Here is a 23,970-nt window from a genome sequence, read left to right as displayed (position 1 = left end):
GTCAGAGCAAACACTTCATGTTGAACATGGGGCCTGCCCTCCGCTGTTTTAGTTTTCAGAGTGGACTTAAGTACAAAGCCTGGGGATGAGATGATGACCTTCTATTTACATGGCAGCTTATTTTGGCTGATGGCTGAATTTCCTTCCCAGCACTGGCAACCCAAACCTGATTTCATGAACAGTTGTCTGAGAATCTCTATAGCAAAAAAAAGGCACCATATGCTAAGGGAATCTTCAGATTATAAAATAAAGCATTTTTCATTGGCAGCATGGGAGAGAAGATGCCAGATTTGGAAACAAGGTTTCAGGAGAGAACAGATATTACGTGCTCTGTTCGAGAGTCCATTGCATGAAAAAAGACAAAGATGTTAAGGCAACTTGAAATACCTCGACTAAATTCAAAGACTCTTGAGCAATGTCTATTCCAGATCTGTAAATGTAGAGATCTGTATATTTATTCAATGCAATAAAAATAAGAACCATTTGTGTCAGGAATTGGTTTCAAAGCTTGTTATTCATATATCAGGACTATTGCAAGCCCTGGCAAATCAGGCTGTCCATAATGTTGTAAATGAGAACTAACATAACCAGAACCCTGGGATATATTCCTGGTACCAGGCATTGCCACACTGCTCCAGCTCACTCAGTGCTGTCACTGGGAGCTCTGAGAGAGACCTCAGTCCTTCACAGATTTCAATAGCTGAAACTCTTTCTGCTTTACATGACCACGCCTCCGTCTTTTTGGCAGACAGCTCAGGGAGACCTTGGGCACTAAAATGCAACCAGACCAGGGCTACAGCTAAAACTAACCTGAAACCAAATTGTTTCACCTGAAGAGAGAAGCAGCTGTTTTGGGCTGAGAGGGGTTTGACCACCAACACCTTGGTCCTCTGAGAACTCTTTTTCTGGAATTATGGGCAAGAGATTTCATTTATGCTCACTCAAGGAAATTCTTGGTCACTATTCTAATAAAGCCCTCTGCAAACATGGATGTTCACAAACATGGACAGCCAGTGCCTTTCCCAGGCAGTGTCTGTACCCCAAGGCCCTGTCCTTTCTCTGCACAGATATTTGAAATAGGTTAAGGATGACAGAAACATGCTTAAATGAGTCTCACTTAGACCCTCAGTCAAATATCTCTGCAGAAGACACTAAGCTTATGGACTCCTTTTATTGCAAAAGTCTTATGGAGCTTACCTCAGTCTAACATCCCCTGTGTTCAAAATCTCCAGGAAAGCTCCTGATTGCAATGCTCACTCACTGTGCTGCTGTGATATTCATGGTGTAAGTACTTAGATGGAAAATCCAGAGCATGCTGAGTTCTGCACACCAATTCAGCGTTCATGTAACTTAAATGAAATCTAAATCCTATACAAAAATCCATGTCTAATCCATTATTATTATGACTGTATCATTATTGCTGTTAACTGCTAAATACCATTCATTCAGTAACAAATCCTATCACAGTCAAACAGCACGTGGGGTATATGTACTTCAGATGTGCTCTCATTATTAATCTTGACTGTGGTTCTGTCCCCTCTTAATGTGCTTCCTGCCTCCTCCCCAGTCCTAATTAACCACCTTCCCAGAACCCCTGTGCTTTTTATTCATTTCACATATGAAAGGTTCCTCTGTTACCTTCTCAGAACTCTCCTCATTGGTTTCCAATTCTCACTCCCTAGGACACATCCCTCTCACAGTAATTGTAAGCCAACAATTCACATGAAATCTTGGAGGCAATTGTATTTATGGCACATAGCACAGATCAAAGAAACCAAGGGCTTCCAGGAGTGAAATAAGAGAGGGGAAATGGTCCTTCACTAAGTGATTTTATCTCAGTCAGAGAAGCCTGTCCCAGGTGCTGAGCCTGGTGGAATTATGCAAGTCCTTGAGGGTTAACATGACATGTTGCAAACAGGAAAACTCTATAAATTTGCTTTATGCATCACTTCAAGGGTCGTTTGACACTGCTTAAAGAAGAAAACTTAAAGGTGATGTGGAATGTAAAAGAAAGCAATGTTGGTTTTTAATCTTTCTTATACTGCTTTTCCAGAAAGTCAGCTAGGGCCCATTTCTAGGAAATGCTTCCCTTGACTAAAAGAGCAGCTACAATTGCTCTACTTAATGGACTGTAATAAAATAAACTGTCTCCTATTAGCAAGAAGGATCATATCATCAGTTTTGCAATGCATTTTATTGTAGAACATACAGCATCAGAATTTTCAAATGCAGTATGTGGGGAAGTAATGTACAAAACAGTTAATATGGGTGTCATGTAATCACAAATGAGTGTTTCCTTTCTCTCAAACATCAACTTATCAAAGTTTCTTCTTTAAAGCCATCTTTTCCCACCTAAACCACAGCATGAATTTCCACATTTTGCATTCTATTATCCATCAAAGCTATCCATCTTGCATCTCTTTAGATGAAGAGTAGCTTGCAGAACATTCCTTCCTTCTGAGGAACATGAACCTTGGCAGGTGTAATACTCTAAAACCAGCATGAGCATGGTTCAAATACTTGAATTATATATTCTTGGATATTCTTCTCTCCCACTGACTTCGCTGTTGAGCTACAGCTTCTCTGTATTTTTCTATACTAACTCTGCTTGGTGTTAAGTGATGTTCTAAAGTAGGAACTCCTAAACTTCATCTGACACTTCAAAATGGGTATATTTTTAGTTAATGGGTATAATGTGCTTCTGCTGACAATTAATAGGAGTCTTCCCAACACTTTCATTAGGAATTGGAACTGGACACTGGACAGGAGTCAAGTACAGCTGGGATATCTGTGATTTCCTTCCTTGAGAAACCAAATGCCACATTATTTATTTCTCTCCATGGTGGCTAAGTTTAATAGCACCTACTCAGAAGAATAACACATCAGTTCCCTTATTTAAGGAGACCTGACTGAGGAAGGGGCCAGCAGTGGCATTGTTAGTCACATTCCCATCACTCTTGCACTCACTGAAATCTTTCTGTCATTGCAGGCTGGTCACATCACCTGGGAAATGGGAGCTACAGCTGCTGAGGAGTAGGAGCTGCAAGTTCTCCCTGCTTTCTGCTGCCTCTGCCTGCAGACACTCGCAGAGCAGCAGCACCACGCAGCCCCAGCAGCCTGCACAGCTTCCCATCCCTGCTCCACAGGGAAAACCACTGCCAGAGCTGTGTTTTTCAAAGGGAAGCCTTGGTTTACACGGGGCTGATGGTTTTGACTGTAAGCCTGCTACTTCACTGCTCCTTGAAGACTAGATGTGGCCTGTGGTTTGCCACTAGACTTTCTACAAAGCTGGACTGATCCAAATAAAATTTTCTCCCACCGCAAGCTTCCAATGAAATTTACTCATGGCATTTTCTTACTCCATCTTTTGGAGTTTGCCTTTGTGTAGTGGACTGTGTAGGAAGCAGAAGGGGATGTGAGGACAGAGAGAACACTCCAAGCCCGCTCTGCCTCCCTTTGGGGCAGACCCCCACAGTGTTAGAGCAGCTCTCTGCTCTGCTGTGGGCAGCTCACTGTGCAGACCCTCACCTCGGTCCTGCCAGTGACTGTATTGTTTATACTTAGCATGGACAATGCTGATTACATCATGATAGATGTTTTTCATTCACATACATGTTGGGGTAGTAAAATTGGTGTGGAACCAACGCAGAATGATGTGGAAATTCCTACAAAAGTCAAATTGAGTGCCAGTTACAAATGATTTCCAGAAAAGCTGGAAAGTACAGAGTATAAGTTTAATTTTTTGTCTTTTTTTGGTATTTATTCAAGTGCAAAACATGTGGACTCTTGCCTGAATTCTTCTCCCTGTCCAGATTTCCACCAACCAATTATCATTTCTCAGATAGTTCTAATACTTGGATCTATGTTGATTGGGGAGTTTTTGTTTCAAACAATATTCAATTTAGATAGGGACACATTTTTTAATGTTAGTGGTGACTAAAAATATTTTCCCTGTTACCCAGTAAACCACAGAGAAGCCTCAGTTCTAGTTTCAAAATTATATATACGTACATACGTATTTCTCCATTAGCTGGTGAGGAATAAATTTGTTGAACAGTGAGGGTCAGGGCTTTGCCAGCAGCTGAAATGTGTTATTTATCAGCAGATCATTACAGTCAGCACTGCACAGCATGTGAACTTCCTCACACCCCTCTGCCAATGCTCCCCACATGGCTGACCTGCCTGCTGACTTGAGCTTCAAGGAGCTTCCAGTCTCCATCTGGAGATTCAATCTCACTGCACTGCTTGTGCCTGTGTGATAGCCCCACTTTTCCTTTCCCTTGGCCCCAGTACAGGAAAGCAAAACTCTACAGGCCTGACTTGGGGACAAAGTTTCTCTGCAGAGAGCCCTGCTCTCTCCCACTGATTTGAGTGGGAGAAGCCCAGGCTGTGGCTGCCACCCCCTCTGTTTATTTTGGCAATGAGTTGTTTGGCACATAACTATACAGACTTCTGAAAGTTCTAATGCCTGTAATTTAAATATTTTGTGTGTCCAGGCAGTGACTGCCATTTCTAAATGTTCTAATACAGGGGATTTCTAGGAGGAAGAAAAATGAATTGATCTGCTTTTAACATATGTGGTACTAGAATACCAAAGAGAAAAATTAACCTTCCTTAAAATATGTGTGTTTTAGTCCTGGTGTCCCTTTTATTTTTTTTCCTACCCCATTTTTTAAGAACTTTTCAGGCAATGAGGACACCTGAAATTTTTTAAATCAGGGATGTCCAGAAAATTAAAGTCCTTTTCTATTTTCTTCTTAGTAGAACAGGTTTCCTGAAATATCATCCAATGAATATAGACAGATATTTTAAAAGGCCCTCAACCCTTGTTTACGTTCAGAATTTTATGTTGGAGTTTGAGCTTTCACAGGCTATTAGAGTTATCATTTGATTAGAGCTACATGACATGTCCAGATTATACAAAAAGAGCTGTGTCTCTCTCCAGGAGATGAAGAGTAACTGGGCTCTGCTACCATATCTGAGTAGAATGCAACTGAGAAAATGGAGGTACCTGGAAACTCTAAAATTCAATACACAGACACATTGGTGGCTATTTCTGCAGTGGAGACAGCATTCAGGCTGGATTTAGCTCTGGACAGTTTATGAAACAAGTACTTTCCAGTCTGAGGTGATCAGAATACTTCAAAGAGACTTCAGAAAGGCAACTACAGAGGAAAAGCACATCAATGTTTTACATCAGTCTGCACGTGTGAAATGTGATGTTAAAGGGTCTGCAACCCTTCCAGGAAGAATTTTAGAGACTCACAAACTGAGAAGATTAAAATGACAGATTTGGGTATATAAAACAAGAAAATATTTTATATTCTTTGGGAAAATGTAGAAGTCAAGAAAAGGCAAGCAGAGCATAAGCAGGGAGAAGCTGACTATGTGTTTAGTTAATGTGAGGCAGATGAAGAAGGGAAGAGCAGAATCCTGGTTTTGTCAAACTAGAATTGCTCAAGACAACCAGAGTTACAAAGGCAGAAATCACATTCTCACTGCTTCCTCCTTGATCTCAAAAGTTTAATGTATTTGTTGACTTGCCTAGACCTTACACATATCAATCTCAGAATAATACATGTAAAGAGCATTACTGTCACATTGCCTAGACTTATATCACACTATCCTTTCGTGCCCATGCAGGAGGTAGAAAGGAAACTCCCTGGATTCTTCCTTCAATGCCACAGAACAGTGCTTGGCAACCAGGACTTCTCAAACACTGACTTGATCTGAGAGACATCCAGCTTTTAACATCACTAATTATGATAACTTCCTAAATACTAATAATTCACTAATAATATTATTGAATAATAACAATAAATTATAAAATTGTATTATTAAGCAGTGGTCATCTAAATAAACCCAAAGAAACTGAAAATCTAAAGTGATGCACTGACCAAAGTACAGCCACTGCTGGGAAGGACAGAAGTGAGTGGCCTCCTTACAGCATATGACAGAGAAGGAACAGGTAGAATGCTACCAATGTACCATTGGGAAATAAAACCCTGCTCTTATGCGTCCATGAGTGATGCTGCAGTGACTCCTATTTTAGAGGGACTCATTTGAATTCAACAGGAGGATTGATTATACAAAGATAGAGCTTTTCCAGTCCTAGCAAGATTTGGTACATGCATTGAAAACCAATGTCAAGTGTCTTGTTCCGCACTACTGAACATTACGTTTGTTTCAGCAATGTGCTTCTCCACGATGTTTTAAAATGACACTAACTAGTAGCCGATTTATAAAAATGTTCTCATGAAATCCCCCTGCAGATGAAGTCTGCTTTTCTTCTTCAACTCCTCCTGGGTCCATCCAGGCAGACACATTAGTGAAACAACTGGATAATACATTAAGTAGAGAAGATTCAAAAATTGGTGCTTTTGATGGATATAGAGATAAACACAAGTCTGAGAGTTCAGTACCTTCCACTGAGAATACCTCACCTCCATGGCCTGGAATTTTAAAGATGCCAACAAAGACTACTCACAAAATCACCTAACAAGGTGCCAAGCATTTCTGCATTAAGAAAGCCAAGCCTTTAGCATTACACAATTTTCTAAAGTAAATTCCCTGAAACCCACACTTGAAATTTCCCATAGACTCCAAGAAGTGCAAACAATAATCATAGTGAATCAAGCCCCAAAATCATTTTTTCGGTGCTGTGACAAGTAGATAAATATATTCATAAGCTTAGTAAAGAAGCTTGAAAAAAGTCAGATTCTTGTAATAATGTCTACTAAATATACTCATTATGAGATATAGAAGCAGAGTAACTTTCACCAAAAGTAACACAGAAAAATTACTCTTGGATATTACTGTGCCTGCTACATCTAACAGTTAGCTCAGCTAATTTGGTTTAGGAGTCACATGAAGTGTATCTGCTGGCAACATGAGATTTACAACGGTGATGAACACCTCATGCTGCCACTTACAGAAAAAATGGTCACCCTTGCAATAGAGACTGGTTTAAAGTATGAAAAAAGGAACAGATTGCTCCCTACCTTCTCAGCATCTTGCTCAAAAAGCCGGAGTTGAAAGCACTGGTCCAGTTTCAGCTTGCGGACATGCCACATCTGATGCAAGTGTTGCCGGGTAGAATGCAGCTTGTCTAAAAGGCTGGTGATCTTTGGCACAAGACTCTGAAAATCTGCACTTCCAGGAATGCAGTTCCTACCAGAAAAACCATCACTGGATCTTATGCATTGTAATAACCTCTGACCCTCACGATCCAGTTCTTCCACAGGAGCTTTAATCACTTTTTTCTTAAGCTGCGTGTGCTCATCAATCAGCCTTCTTGAGCCCTCAACATCAACTGGAAACTCCTTCCTAGCCAACATTTCCTGGAGATCCTCCAGCCTTGATAACAAATGGATGGCACTGTTGAAAAATTCTTCCAAGGAGACACGCAGCTCTATCCATTCATCGTGGTTATAATCCAAGGACCCTTCAAACTCATCTGTCAGTTGAGAAGGATCCACAAGCTTTGCCAGGCCTTCCACAGACACCATACTTGTCTAAGGAAGGGAAAAGAACAGCATTTAAATTAGGAACCATCCAATCAGAATTAACAGCACAGCCCATAAACTGTATGAAGTATTTCCCTCATCAATACATAATTGAAGGAACATTGGTAAAGGATGTCAAGGAATGTGTTCAATTTTGATATATTAATTGGACATAAAACCTTACTTCTGATGGCATTTATTTACTTATATACTTATTACATATGTGATATTTACTGGAATAATGCCTATCTTTTTCAGTATCAAAAACACGTAGTAAAAATGTTTCTGCCACAGATTTCATCAGCCCAGTTGGACACTGAAGATTTCTTACTGAAGCTTTTGGATATCTGGACATGGTTTTTCACTAAACAGGTAGATGGTATTACAGGCACTTTGCTAGCAGCTACACAGAAGCAAAATTTTCAGGTATATGAACTGAAGCAGGTATTGCAAATTGCCATAACAGAGGATAGGCTGCGTTTCTTATTCCAAATAATTCCAGTTGGCTTTTTGCCACTCTTCCCTATTAGCAATTCCTAATGTAATTAAGCTAAAATCAATGTAAAAATGAAATGTCATTGAAGTATTAACAACTAGAATTTATTGCCAATAGAAAGTACTGCTCACGAATCATACACAGTCAATGAGAAATGGTTTTAATTCATTCAAACTCAGTAACTGCTGATAGAGAAAAGCACTGGGTGTCTGGAAAGCAGATTACAGTCTAAGGACACAGCAAATGATAGGTTTTCCCATTTGTTTTAGACAAACTACTTCTTTCTGAAATTAGGAGCATAGGGTTTTCTCATGTAACTAGAAATTTCCAGTGCTCTCATGTTAACACCCAAGCTGGCAGCACTTAAAGGCTTGTCTCTTCATCAGTGACTACACATGGATCCCTGAAAGATCAGGCCTCTAAAGAATGCTAGAGCTTGTGCTCTTCAGAAATGGAGGCACCCAATAATCACAGCACTCTCATAGAAGTCATATACAAAGAAAAACACCTAAAATCCTGATTATTATCCTAAGTTATGTCCAAAATAGTAGGCTAGCTACTGGTTAAAGGTTAATAATGGGCTTTTTCTTCCAATTTGTATTCATCCAAAAATATCAGGCATTTTTCAATGCATTGTATTGAACTTAAACTCAGGAGAAAGATTATTTTAAAATGTTCTTGCAATATTCCTTACTGTGAGGAAAAGAGAGGACAGTGGGAGGAGCACACAAACAGTGGGAAGATAAGTATGTCACTTCAGAGCATTTTCAAATTTTTAAACCTCTTGACCTGGACACTGAGACCTTGAAGATAATTCAGTTTAGAGTTTAACTGCCTGTCAGGGAAATACTTCTCTTCATGGCTAACACTTTGGCATCTCCTGCAGTCTGTCAGGTTAATGGAAACATTGCTCTAATCATGCACAGAATTTGACATTATGAGACAGTAGAAAGGCTTTTCATTTCTAAATTCTGCAGAGATTCTCTTTATTCAGGTTTGATTTTTTAAGCAGTTCTTGAAACTCTAATGAAAACATTTTTAGTGAGGCAGGTAGATTCTTACTGTTTCCTAGGCACTGCTCATCCTTCTTTTTGAAATCAATTTAAAAAGTGCTGTCCACTATTTAGCCTCTTTCATCAGGAGAAAGAAAATGGTCTTGAAGGCACCTCTGAATTAATGCTAAATAAGCTGCCTGGTCCATTCCTCAAAGTGACAGAAAACTTTGGAATCCACATACATCAACCAGACACTTTTCTTTCTCTTTCTGAGTGAAGACTTGTGTATATGCTTCACTCTGGACCATGACATAGAAACACCATGCCAGAATCTCATTCCCCAAATCCAGCTCATCAGTGTCCAGTAAGGGTCCTACAGTGTCCTGGCACACACATAATGCTTCCATTAAGCTCAAAAGAGAAATCTAGCCTTAAAACTGGCACTGGGTACAGCTGAGTTTGTGGATGGGGTAAATCAACAGAGACTTCCATTGCCTTCCACTGCAGTGTGCTCCTGCCAAGGCCCTTTTGTTTGATCCAAGCTGTGGGAAATTGCCATGGCAGGTCAGTGCAGAGAGGGTACCTGTGAATTGCCCCACATAAATCAGATAAATGTGGGCCATATTGACCTTGTCTGATATTCACAGTTCTTATGAGAGAGCATGAGCTGGCCAAGAGCCTGAGCTTATTGACAGCAGCAGCATCCCAAAGGATCCTTTCAATAGAAGATCTCTGACTGTGTTGTGTACACTGCAGAGTGGACCACAGCTCAGGAAATCCGTGTTTGAATCATAGAACTGAAGGACTTAAGCCATTCTATGATTCTGAATGTCTGCAGACGGTCCAATGCACAGTGAAAGCACAGACCCTCCTCCTCTGGCCCAAAAATTTGTGAACCATTGGACACCCATGTGAACAGCCCTGCAGACAAAGAACTGCTCAAAGGCACTGACAACACACACAAAATGAAAATACTCTTAATGAATTCCAGCATGTACAGCAAATGAATCCAGAGCTTTTTAAGCAATAACTTTCAGAGCTGCAATTATGAAGCATAACTTGGTCAGAGTTTACTACCATCACAACAACACCACATAATAAAAATATGTCAAACCTTCAGAAGGTATTTATTAATTTTAAAAACAAACAAATGTTCTAAAAATATGTGCTTGAACTGTTACTTTATCTGTCCTCAAAGGTACCGAGGAGTGTGAAGATTTATATAATCAAAGTAAAATTTATGAGTTTACTGGATTTTGTGAAACAGAGGTGAAAATTTAAAAGCACTTAAAATGTGATAATAATGTAAAATTGTGTTAATGAGTAACAGCAATCTAATTCCCCACAGCAAAAATAGGTTGAAAATAAAGACACATTTATATCACAATGATTTCAACAAAACTTAAACAGATACTTAAATACAGTCTTCCATTGCAGTAAATGTTAAGAGCTATAACCAATTTCTCTTCTGTGTTTCTGAGATGCAAAATCTCTGTGTCTCTCTGAAATTAATGGATTGGTAAAACTGCCAACAATATAAGTGTTTCTCAGTGAATTATGAAAAAACAACATAATGATTAAGTCATGGTGTGGCATGATTGATGCATAAGCACTTCATGCACCTGAGTTTTGCTTCATTTGGGCAAGAAGCTGAAATTCACAGAAAACTGAAGTGCTATAGAGAACACAGCTGGTTTTTCTTCATCAACAACAAAGTTAGTAAAATTCTCCTTAGTTATGCACTTGTTATATAATGGTTACTTCTCAAAGGACATGCCTGAGGCACCTTATCATTACACAAGTTGTTCATGCTATCCCCAAACTGTAAATCTCAAATTAAAGAGGTGAAAAATTAGCAAATGTCTTTTATTTTCAAAAAAGCCACTAGTGGAAGTGGGTAGAAGTAAACTAACAAATTCATACATTTGTATCTAGAAAACTGTATCTTTAGCATTTTGACTGATTTGGTGCTGTGTTTTATTGTTGTTTTTTTTCCTATGAGAAACAAAGGAAAGACTTAATGCAACATCACCAAGAATAAATATGACAAGAACCTCTGGGATGAAACATGCAACCCATTTCACCAGTGTGCTCAGAAAACAACCTGATACCAGGGCATCACTCCTGCCACCTGCCCTCAGATGTATTTTGTGCTTTCAATCAGAGGGGTTTTTTACACGAAGAAAAGTTCTCATCAGAGATAACACTTTACAATTAATTTCTACATGACTCTCACCTCAAAGATGAACTTGGAACTGCCAAAGTTTGTTTTCTGCTTCTGCCAAAAATTATCAGGTTTTATAATCAGGGCAACATGAATCTCAGCAGGAAAGGCTTCTTGAAGGGTTTTTAGGAGAGGCTTGATCAAATCCCATTTGGATCCCCGCATATCGATAATAACAGTGAATCCTCGTTTGCAAACATCTTCACTGCAGGAATAAAAGCACATCATGATAATTAATATTGTGGGCAGCCACAGTGAGACTTGGCTTTTGTTGAGGGTGTTTGGTGCTTCAGAGCAAAGCAAGGAATGATTAACATAAAAGATGAAAGATAGTACAGTATAAAGGCTATAAGAAAGGTCATATTAAATTGACTATAATGCAATTTACATGAAATTCAAGAGTCTAGATTACAGTTTAATCTCTAATTTTCCAAACATATGTAATTCAAATATTCACTAAAAACATACATACTTTCACACAATTGAAAACAGAATCAAATACATCTGTATAGAATCTCTTTATGTGTACATACAATGGATTCTGCTTTCAACATATTGAACCCAGGCAAAGTCAACAAGCAGTGTCCTGTGCCTTAGCATTACCAGCCCCTTTTAAATTTGGGTACCTTCATTTTTAGAGGGCCCCTTTAAAAAGTTTCACTTCCAGAAAAGTGTCATGTCTAGAAAAATGCCTTGCATTTATTCCCTGACAGGAAGGCCCTTGTGACTCAGCATGTGTGCTGTTATCATTGGGGCCCTTTTCAATTGATCTTCCAAATGCTGCAGGACTTTTTCAATCTGCAGTCAGACTTTTGCTCCAGCCTTCTCAGAAGACCAAGGCAGTTATCTGGCCAGGTCACTGGCAATGCATGGGGCCCAACAACACCACAGCATTCCCTTGCAAACACATCTCTTCTTTTTTCTCACGAGAAGAAAGAAGAAAGAATAAAAAGATATATCAATTCAAGTCAAGCCTGTGCAGCTTTCAGCATAGCTTTAGAAGGGACATAGTAGTATTTATCCTCAGAAAAAGAGGTATAGGTATAATGTAGAAATTGTAACTGTCCCTCCTCCACAGAAATACTCTGAGTGCACAAATACACAGAAGGATTTTCACTGCACTCTACCTCTTTAACTTCTTAAAACGCTCTTTCTGCTAATAAGTTTCATCTACTACATATTCAATGGAAAACAGTCCTATAAAGCTTAGAACTAGGTTTCTGGGCTAGAACAAGGACAGGAATATTCTTCAGAGGATGCACACTAGGCTAATGTATGTTGAGAATTTGCTAACTTGAACAGTCTCAACATAGTGCCAGACAGGAGCACTCAGGGACAACAAGCTGGGTCCTTGGAAACTTCACAGCATGTTTTCAGTAGAAGAAGAAAGAGCAATAATTCCCCAGCAGAAACAGCAACAATTCCCCAGCTTTTTCTGGTGGACATGGGAGAATGGTCACTGATCCTGAGGAGCAAGCTGGGACTGCTTTCTTACTCTTTTCTGGAACAAGCAGCTATTCACTACTAGCACTATCCACAGTCCTTGTAACTAGACCAAATTTCCAAAAAGCTTAGTACATTTTCAAATATGAAACTGATAGGAAAGAGGGATGCAAAGGGAGGAAAGAAAGAAGAATAATTATAGAATTCTTATGTTCAAAACACATCAATAACCATCAGTAACCACTTTTACACCAATAATACAAACTCCTAACAATGCTCTTTATTGTAAAGACAATTCCCTACTTCATTCATCACACAGGCATGTAAAATCCTGTAAGAAATATAAAAGTGCAAAGGTGGGTACCCCTTTTCAATTCTAGTACAGGAAACATACAAATGGATGGCATTTATCATTTTGAGAAAATCTAACTCTATTTCATGAGTGTTGGCCACATTCTTGCAGAAGTAATTCCGCTTGCATTTATTTTCTTTAATGTGATGAATGGTACTAACCTGTAACAAGATCTCTGGGTCTTTAGTCTCCTCTACATGATTTGATTCCCCCAGCACAATGATAACTCCACATTCTTCTGACTTTTTGCAAAAAATTAGCTCCTGATTTCTAAACTTGCTTGTCAAAAACTATTATTTAACAGTGTTTAAACTGTTGCAAGACAGAAAGCTGCCTGCTCATCATTTCTACTTTCATTTGCAGAGCTTGCTGCAGAGAGGGTGCCTTGGAGAGCACTTACTCTGCACAAACAGATAGCCAGATACTAATATCTCAAAGAAAGAAGTGTGAGATAAGAAAACTATTTAGGGCAAGGACCATCTGCCATGCTGTGTTTGCTTAAGGAGCCTGCCTCGCAGCAGGTCTCCAGCTACCCATATTCATACTACAGTTTTCAGCTATCTGGAATAAATTCCAATAAATTACTTTTTCAGGAAACCATAAATGCAAATCCAGGGAATTAAAAATAATGAATAATATGTGTCTGCAAAACCAAAACTGAACACGGATGTGAAAGCACAAAAAGCTAACCTAATTGTGAGGACACCTCACAGACAATTTATTAAAAAAAATTCAAGTTGAATTTGCAATATCCAAATATTTCCAGCTATTGACAGCATCCTAAAAAAGTTGGCCTAGACATAATGAAGCTCTGATAAACTCTGGTGAGGCAATCTTGGACAATCTGTCATCTCTGACAGTCACTCATTTTTCTTCAGTTACCTCAGCACAGACTGAGGAAATGACATGAGGCTCCTTTTGAACAGTCTCATTGTGCTTATTAACTTTATTGTTTAAAAGCACCAACTCAAACCCTTCCCAATTTAGCAATCGATTGGGAAAAGCATCAGTAGCAATCAAGCTTCCTCCACATTTTCCAGGCAAGACGTGCTGTATTCCTGGCTCCCAGGATGATCCATCAATACACATATCTATTACACACGAGTAACCACTTCAGTATGGCAATTAATGTTGATTGTGCTGCTTAATTTTTTCCGGTATTGATATTTGACCAGAAACTGGAAAAAACACTCAAATCAAGGTATTTGGACAATTCCATCAGCCTTTTGGCTGTGCTCATCTGGACTAGATTTGCAATGGTGACCAGAAATTATTTGATAGTTGATAAGACATTTCAGTTGCTCCATTGCTTTTAAGCAAAGACAAAGGCCAGTTTTTAAGTTTGAAAAAAATACCCTAGAATATTTGTGAAAATAATACTTATAATCTGGATTTTTTTAAAAAAGGCATAAAATTGAAACTCAGAAGCAGATGTGATAATTTTGTAAAAATAAATGCCTCTATTTTGGTTCCTAGGGTACTTTCATAAGGTTATTTTCTCAAATTTCCTCTTTAATTCAGGCACGCTCTAAATTGTATTTTCTTTGGCAAGAGCTGGCTTGCTGGGTACCAAATGAATTTAAGGACTTCATGCTTACTGATTAATCTTTCAGATACCTATTGATTATGTGTATTTTTCACCCTTATGGTTTGGCCAAAGCTTCTGGCATTTGGAAGCTTCAGCACTTGATTAGCTGAAATGACATAAAATCTCCATTCCCATTTTGCAGTCATGAGTTAATGATGAAGCAGCACATTTAGCATTCCTGTTGGACCACTAAAAGCCCAGATCTGACATGTCCAGCATCTCATTCTAAATATGATTTGTTAACAAGGAGAGTAAGATCTCTTTTAAGGTGGGTCAGCATAACCTTGTCAGGAGACACTGTCAGAATAACAAGTAGCTCTTCAGGCAACAATATATAGGAGCAAAATCTGCAGGAAATTAATTATTGTTGAGATCACCGTTCCTTTGATAAATGTGGCTGGAGTCAGCCAATTGGTTCACAAGTTGAGCGTGGAAAAGGAGGAGAGAAGAAAAACAGGTATGTAAAAGCTTCCAAGCACAAACTGCTGTCCCAAAGGCCTCACTTCATATGAGAGCTTATTAACTCTGCTGCCTTGCTTCCATATCAAAATGTACCAAGGATCACTTCAGTGATTTATGTGTTAATATTTTTGACTAGTTGCAATTTTTTGATCATTTTGTGTGTGGTTTATTTACACAGCTTGGAAATAAAACTAGACAGAGAGGTTTATAATCAGCATCACTTATAGACTTTCATACTTTGGTTTCACATCACCATGTTGAGCCTGAAGTTCACCTTGTCCATAGAAACAGTCAGTACCTGTATTCATAATTTACTTTCCAGTACATTTAAAGGACCAGATAAAGTACTTTTTAGTAGACCTGTTTTCCAAGCACTCCTGAACTAGCATTATTTATTAAATACTTTGTTCTATTTAATACTTCTCAGCAAATTGCATCTTGCTTTTTATCCCAGTTAAGAAATGTGTTCCTGTGCTGTCAGTCTGAGCTGTCACCCACATCCCCCAGTGACAGTGGCTGCTCAGTGGGATGAGACTGACTGTGCTTTCAAAGATCCTGATCCTCACATCTCCCTTCTGTGCTGCTGTATCAGACACCAGGGGAGCAGCTCAGTCATGCACAACACAAGAGCACCATTACTCTGGAACAACAATTCACAGCAAGCTCCCACCAGAGAACTTCAGCTACCTAAAAGACTGTAGGTGGACAATCTTCATCCTAGATTTTCCTTCTTACATTTTTGAACTTGGTTTCACAATAGTTTTTTGCAATTAGAGAAGAAACAGCCATCCAGACTCCACTTCCAATTGATACTTTCTTCCTTACTTTGACCTAAATTTGTTCCTTTTTCAGCACTGAAAAGGAATCACTCATTCTCACTTTTCTTTCTTAAAAAGAGAGAGAAAGAAAGATATCAAAGCCAGTTTCACAGTGGCAGCAGCTGGACGTAAAGCAGTGATCTAGAGAAATGTCAGTGACATGTTGTAAAAAGACTTTGAGCCAGTTTGGTCCAGCCAAAGACAAGCCTCCTGTCTCTGGTTTCCAGCCACTGCTCTTAGGGGACATGAGGTGTGTCTGTGAATGGCACAAGAATGTAGATGTGTGGGCTGCACAACAACATTCAACCCCTGCCTCTGGCCCCAAGTCATCAGGAAGGGAACAGAAAGGCAGAAAAAACCCATATACTGCAGCAGAAGCTAACTGGTGCCAGATGGGTTCTCCTGCTACTCTCAAGCAAGTAACTCATTTGGTATTCGATTTTTACATCTAAGAAAAACGGCTCTGAACTCAAAGCAACTCTGTTGTAAAATGATGTAAGCTAGGAAGAGCACCAGCTAGGTGTAAGAGAACCTTTTTCCAATATGTAACCATGATCCCATGAGCGCCTGGGAGTCATTCTGAGAGGTGCAGGTCCCATTGGCATCTCTCTCAGGGTTCAGCAGGTTTGTGTTGAGCTCTCTTCTACCCATGTAAAAATCCAGATCTGAATCATTACATCCCAGAGCAGAATTGGGACCCAAAGTTCTGCAAAGTTCAGCCTCCTATTTAATTGAGCAAATAAACACTATTTGAGAAGCTTCCCCTCTTCATTCACATGGCAAAGATATAAAACACAGCTGCGTCCAAAAAATGCATGATCGCAGCTGTTAAAGCCCAATCTGGAGGACAAATGCTATAATTTTTCACATTCCTGTTAAGTTTCTGCTGGTAAATGTTGTCTTCATCTAAACCCATTTACCCTCTTCCCCTTTTGTTGCTGCACGTCTACTATATTTGGATCAATATCTGGCAGGTCTTCCTTGAAACAGCTGCTGAGTTAAATATGAAATTAATCAGGGCTTTGTTTTTGTTGAAGCAGGGCTACATTTAAAGATTTGTTACCACAACAAAGAAATATTTGAACAGTAAGTACCATTCAACTCTCTCTTGAGCATTTAAAGTCTTGTATTCGAGATGATTTAGCAGACACAAAACAAAAATGTTTTACTAAATGAAAATTATATGTTCTTGACATTTACTGGAAAAAAATAAATATTAGGGTTGTGTTGAAATATAAACACACCATTCTTGAAAAGGTTTGGATGAGCAGAGGCTATTTGAAGTAGGTTTGAAGATTCAAAGCCATTGGATTCCAGAGGAGAAATAAATATATATGGCTGTGCTTAGCACAGTCAAGCTACTAAGATTCAGAAAATAAATGGATCTTTTTGCCTGTGTTATGAGTTTTTTTCACAGTTCAAGGAAGGAGAGCATGAAGGTCATTTCACATGCTGTTAACTTCACTATGAAGTTTAGTCTATGGTCAGCACTGCCAGATTTTGACATGAGGAAAGGGATACTTCATCTGGGCAATGAGTGCTTGGGCTCTTAGACATGGCATCCTAATTTATCAGCTCACAACATCAGTGACTTAACAAGTGAGTGAATGGAGCAGGGTGAACAGCTCCAGGAATTCCAGTCAGTGCCATAAAACAGAGTCACCCCAGAGTGGAAAGCCTCCAGATTGCAAATACATACATTTCCTTGAAACACATTGTGGGAGGCAGAGAAACCCATAGGGGAAAGACCTTTACAGCATAAAGAAGCCTGCAAACATGTTCAGCTCATGCAAAGAATGATTAATGTAGGTCTAGACAGTCAACAGCAGCACCTGGTAAAATGCAATAATGTCCACAGGCAGACACCATGCCAAATTCCTTCCTGATGCAGGCAGGTAAAACCACTCTGGGACTTGCACATTTAATCCAGAGCTGACTGAGCTCATAGAGGATGAGAGGAAAAAAAAGCTCTTCAAAGATGGTAAAACAACTTTTTCTGCATAGTACTGACATCTCGTGCAATAAGCACTCATCAGTTCCCACACCCAGCTCCTGGCAGTGCAGGAGAGCAATGCATACCCATTACAGAAGAACTACAATTAAAATAAGGAACTAGGGAGAGAAGATGAGATGCTACATATCAATTACAAGTAAGATATTTCATGATGAGTGCAGGTTCTCATGAAAGCTTTACTGAATTTAAAACTGAAAAAGGCTTTTATAACAGCAAAATATTCTGTTTTACCTTTTCAGATTTTTTTTTTATTTTGTTCCCTTTTTTTTATCAGTCTACTTTAAAAGAAACCCTTTGAATTTTAACAAAATATTTTGACTGACATAACAATTTGTGGGAAATTTCTAAATCTTTTGGATTTTTCCTCACTTAAAAATTTGCACTTCAAAAAAGCAGATTCTTCCACAACTATCTTAGCTTCTGCCTATTTGCAGTGCAGAGTTCAGCATGAGATTTGCTTTGCACTTTACATCTTCTAAGCAAAAATGGTTAAACTATTCCTTAAGACTTACAGGATTTTGGCCAGAATCCACTGACATAAGGGCAAACACTGGATTCCAGTGCATCTGTTAGGAGGAAAGGTTGAGTGCTCCATCCCAGAAACATTCCATGGTCCATGGGTCTGTTTTGATACTACATGAGAATTTCAGTTCTCTTTAGAATTGCAAAATTAAAAATCTGATGCCTCTTTTTGCCCTGGGTTCGACAATGAGGACTGACTATGACTAATAAATGAGTGGTACACTTTTTTTTTTTTTTTTTTTTTTTTTGCTCCACCCACATACAAACAAAGCAGGTCTTTGTAGGCACAATGATTTACCTAAAATAGTTCACTTATCAGATAGATGCTTCCTGCCATGCCAGGCTGGGTGAAGACTGCCTGTTGTATTACATCCAGAAGGACTTGCTCTGAAGCTACAAAATCAATCTATGCTGTAAGATACACTTGTAAAATCAATTTTTGTGTATTCATTCATACAGCAGACTTTACTCATTCTTTCAAAAAGCTACCAGGATGGCATTGAGAGTCGAAAAGTCCTTTTAACAAAGTTCTCAGGAGACAGGGGAAACTGGTGTGCTATTCCTAACCCAGCTCCAAAACCTCTAGCTCCCATCCAATTTGTTCTGAATCTGTCTCCTAGAAAGGCCAGGCTCTCTCACTGTGTCTAGCAAGAGGGGATAAGCCATGCCAATGAAGCCACTGGATGTGAGGTATCATCCCTTTTTATGTGTGGAGACACAAACATGGGAGAGATCAAAATCACTGGAGCTGACTGAGCACAAACAGGTTGATAATTCAGTATTTCAAAGGCAGTAGAAGACCTGAAAGACACTGTTGACACCCAGAGTGAGAAAGCTGAATCTAAAAAGCTTCTGGAAAGCAAAAATGAATCCAACACTCAAAATCCTGGCAATAAATGTGCAAGCCCTAGCTGAGTCTGTCTCTGAGGTAACTGTGAGAGCCTTCCCAAGACCACTTGAGATATTTCTCCAGCCTCAGATGCTGTGACCTTTGCAGGAGACAGAGTTCCTCAGGTGCCAGGGTGTGGTCTCCTCAGGTTTACCCACACAGCTGGGAATGCACACATTGCTCTCATGGCGATGCAGTTTTAATGTTACAATCCTGAATGTTCATCACTACTGCAAATAATTTCAGTTCTCCATCAGTACCTGTACCTATCAGTCACCTCTAACTGGAAAAACCAGAGGTATTATTTTATCAGCTAAAGCAGGTTCAGATAAATGCTCTGAAGTCATTGCCTGGTTTAAACTGTCTGCTCCCTTCTCCTTATTAGCTATATTGCTTCTCTATCAAAAGCACAATAAAACTTCACTGCCAATTCCATCTAAAAGTGGCACATGTGAATGATCATCAACCTATTCATCTCAGGAATTACATACCCCAAGTGGTGCTTTTCCTGCTGACAGACCTGAAAATTATATTGACAAATTAACATATGCCAGGATAGTAATGATAGGAATCTGCTAGTCAGAGAACTTACAATTTATTGTGGATGTCAGCAAGCCCATACTAATGAAAATCAGAGAACAGATTCTTGAAATACTGCACCTAATGATATTGGTCTAATACTGAGCCACTCATTTGACCTGGAAGAGGCACATCAAGCACACATCAGGCCAAATCTACTCCACCAGACTAATGGGTTTCCTACCTGTGAGTTAAACTAATGCCTGTAAAATATCTTGTGCAGAGATGGGCTCAATGCTTTGAGTTTCTCTAGCAAGCTGAATAACCATAATTACCCCTTCCCCTCTCCACCAGAAAACAACTGACAAGAACCAACAGAATCCATTTCACAGTTCCTCTGCAAATCCCTAGCCTCACACTGGATACATTCCCCAGTTTAAGAAAAGCCTATGATATGTGAGTCCCTGATACTGAGATAACACAAATATATGTAGCTATTTTCCTTACAATTATAGCTTCACAAGTTGTCATTTTTGCACCTGGCTGGAGCATTGTAGTCCAAGGCATGAGACTGAGTCAAGTGAACCTCACTGGGTTATTCATCTCCTCCTTGTGCATGATACCACACTTTTCTTTGTTGAAGCCACTGCATTCTTCCATTGAATGTATTATATTTACCACATCTTCAGACACAGGGAAGATCCATAATTGCAAAAAAATTGCAAATAGTCATGGCTGCCTCATAGTTAATTTAAAAAAGCTTAAGAGAGATCAGTTAATAATCTAACCATGTGCTTATTTAGCCACACTGGGATATATTTTCTATTACACGTGTGCTGATTTTATATAGCAATCATTTATTGCTCTATACATATGCTTATCTAATTGTACTGCATACACATGGTTTATTAAACTCATAAATGAGCCCATTTATGGGTCTATGTGAAAGTAGACCCCTTCATATTTTATTTATAAGTGTGACAATAGAACAGCATTGACATAGAACATCCATTTAATTCAGAGGATTTAGGGTTGTCCCACGGACTTTTTTTTTTTTTTTTTTTTTTTTTTTTTTTTTTTTCCAGAATCAAAGCTTTTGAGTTTTTTAATTAGATTTCTAGCCCATCTGCTTGCAAAGATAGCCTTGACAATATAAACTAATGCACATTTGTCTTGCTGAGTCTGCAGCCAGGGGAAGAAACAATGAGACTAGAACATGAACTTGCATTCTCCATCTTATTGAGGTGCTAACTGAAAACCCAATTCTGGCAGCCTAAATACCAGAATTTTTAACTATTTCACTGCTGCTAATTTTGCCACCAAACCTGCAGAAACAACATTTGTCAAAGCCATGAATTATTCACAAATGCTCTTGCCCATTTTGATGACCATGCTGCACAATTCAGGCTGTCAATTAGGACTGGACAAGAGCCTGGCCAAATAAACATGCCTGCAATTATAATCAAGGATTTGCTCTTTTTGTATTGTGTGGAGTAAAAGCAGTGATCACAGCATAATCAAACTAGTACTTGAATCCTATAGTGGAAAAGACTGCAAAAGCACAATTAGTGGGGATTTGATGTAGAACCCACAGGAGAATTAGCTTAATGCATAATTTTTAGGGCTTTTTAACATAAAACTAAGGAAAACAAGTTAAAACCTCTGTTGCTATGACAGGCATGACAAACAGCAGAGAAAACAGCTCAAATGCACTCAGACTTTTTCCTACCAGTTGAAAACAAAAAGCATGCTGAACTGGTCTCTTATGAGAGTGATGCTTTACAAACTGTTAAAATCATCCACAAAACTAATGACTCAAAAAAACCAAAAATAAACAAACAACCCTGCTTCCAAACGTAAATAACTGTTTCTGCCTTCTTTGATATGAACACTTCTGAAATAATTGTCAGTGTGTGTTTATGCCCCTTAAGCAAGCTCAGGTCATTGGTACCTGAAAGGGGAGGTAAGACTCAGTCTGGGTTTACGACAGTGGCTGCTGTCTGAATTATCACACTGTGGGGATGTTGCCTGGATGCAGTCGTATCCCAACCCTGGGGTTTTTAAGGACAGCAATGTTCAATGACCATGTTTCTTTAGTCCTATGGCCCATCTGATAAAAATATCTTCCATCTGGTTCCTGTTTGTATGGCTGTGCCTCACAATAGAAGGAGCTTCATTAAGCAATTAAGATGGTGCATGAAGCACATGTTTACACTTGCTGGATGTGGATGGACATATGATCACACTTGACTGCTTCTCTGGAGGAGGATCACAGTACTTAAATAAGAGTTAGTAAAGGACACGGTAAGTAGAAGCCTGCAGGCCAGGCAGGCCTTTTACTGCTTTGGTTGACCTCTTGCATCAGTTTCCAATCTATTGTAGTAATTTAATGTGTTAGCCTGAAAAAGTATTGATATCCTTCTTTCATTTGTGGCTAAGAGCAGACATGGTGAATGCATGTTTCCACCTTAATGATTTCCTTCTTATGCCTGTGGCAACTTACACAATGAATAAATATCTTTATTCTGTCTTAAAAAGCACGAGACTTGTGGAAAAGTCTGAGAGCTTGGTAATGGCTGCCTACAAAAACCCTCTCTAGTCTATCATCTTGAGATTTATTTGTTGCCTGATTCTGTTTGCAGAGCAGATATATATTTCAAGTTCATTCAGGTTCTGTTGAAGTCATCTGTAGCCTGGAAGAACCAACAGGGGAATCCTGTAATTTTCACAGGAGGCACACATCAAAGGTAGGAAAAACTAATGGTTTGATAAATCAGTTGAGACTAACTCATAAAATTACCCTATATATTAATTTGCTTCCAACTACCTTAAAATCCACCCCCAACAATTCTGTTACATCATCTGGTGATCACGATTTCTTTGATCTTCTCTCTGCCCTACCTACCTAAAATAGTTCATCATTAGCTTTTAGAACTTGACCAACATTTGAACCCATGTGATGTAGAATAAAAAGTGTCCCAGCATTGAAAACATTCAACTTTATCGCTGCAAGAACAAACCTACATCATAAAAATATATTACATAATCTGTTGTATCATCTTAAAATGTAACATCTAATGAAGGATTTTAAAGAGATTTTCCATGAGTAACCAGGTTTTAAATAAAACAGGGTCCAATATTATGCTTTAGAGTATTTCACTTGAAAACAAAAGTGAACTTTGACAAAGAACAAGTAACAGTCCAGAAAATCTATGACAATTTCCTGTGAAAAGGGGACTTACTTCTTGGCCAAAAAAATAAGACATACAAAAAGGAAAGCAATGACACAAAAAGCTATGTGTCAAAAAAATGTTCATAGGTAGAGGAATTAGACTTTTAACAGAATCCCTAATTACACATTTGACTTCTGGCATCTTTTCAAGGCAGCATGAACACAGTTGAAGTTCTTTGTGCATTTGTATCCTCCCACAAAAAAAGGGAAAAATATGCTTTCATTGTAAAAACAGTTATAAGCCATTTGCCTCTGAAAGGGCAATGTGAGCACAGTATTGACAAAATGAACTTCAGCTCCTGGAAATACTGACTTGTCACCAATTCCAAAAGCCCAGAAATGGAGGTCAAGACAGATTTGCATTGGTATTGTATCCAATATATTTGATTTAAGCTGCTCAAAATTCTGTGTGTTATTCAAACATTTCTGCTTTAATTTTTCCAACTAACATCTTATTTGCTAAGATGAACTCTTCTACACCTAGTGTCCAAGTTAGAGCAGGTGGATTCTCAAATGGCCTCTTTCTCAAAGGTATCGAGTGGATTTTACCTAAAACAATTTGTGCCTTCTTCATATAATTCATAGTGCCCAACAAGTCATCGGGTGAGTGCTGCTGATGCTAATACACACAGATGCAATTTAACAGTCCCTAAAAGTACTGTGGTGAAGTGTCCTACAGAATTCATTCCCAAATGAAAATCCCAGGAAATATTTTTAGCTGACCCTATTTCCATGTCACCTACAGTTTACGATCCGACCCTGCAAAATCATTAGGGTGGCTGTTCTGGAAAGTAAAGAGAAACTGAGATTTCCAGTAAGCCTGAAGTGAAGAATGATATAACAGTTGAGGTTTGCCTTGTGAAGAGAGAAGAATAAAACCCTAAAAAACCTGCACATACTGCTGGTGTATT

At 38.9% G+C, this 23,970-nt stretch overlaps 1 protein-coding gene across 3 annotated transcripts in view; it reads right to left on the bottom strand.

Annotated features, from left to right (window-relative positions):
- The window catches only part of KALRN (kalirin RhoGEF kinase), a 455,469-nt gene that overhangs the window by 259,525 nt on the left and 171,974 nt on the right, over window positions 1–23,970 (bottom strand). For all 3 annotated transcript variants that reach the window (XM_056495829.1, XM_056495830.1, XM_056495831.1), the window contains 2 exons: window positions 11,233–11,425; window positions 7,002–7,514 (listed from right to left, as the gene is read on the bottom strand). In XM_056495829.1, coding sequence (XP_056351804.1) covers window positions 7,002–7,514; window positions 11,233–11,425 — 706 coding nt within the window. The remainder of the gene's footprint in view (window positions 1–7,001; window positions 7,515–11,232; window positions 11,426–23,970) is intronic.

Source organism: Oenanthe melanoleuca, chromosome 7 (genome assembly GCF_029582105.1).
Source record: "Oenanthe melanoleuca isolate GR-GAL-2019-014 chromosome 7, OMel1.0, whole genome shotgun sequence".
NCBI classification, from domain to species: Eukaryota; Metazoa; Chordata; class Aves; order Passeriformes; family Muscicapidae; genus Oenanthe; species Oenanthe melanoleuca.
The sequence above is the reverse complement of the archived record's forward strand: the minus strand, read 5'-3'. Positions and strand labels throughout refer to the sequence as shown.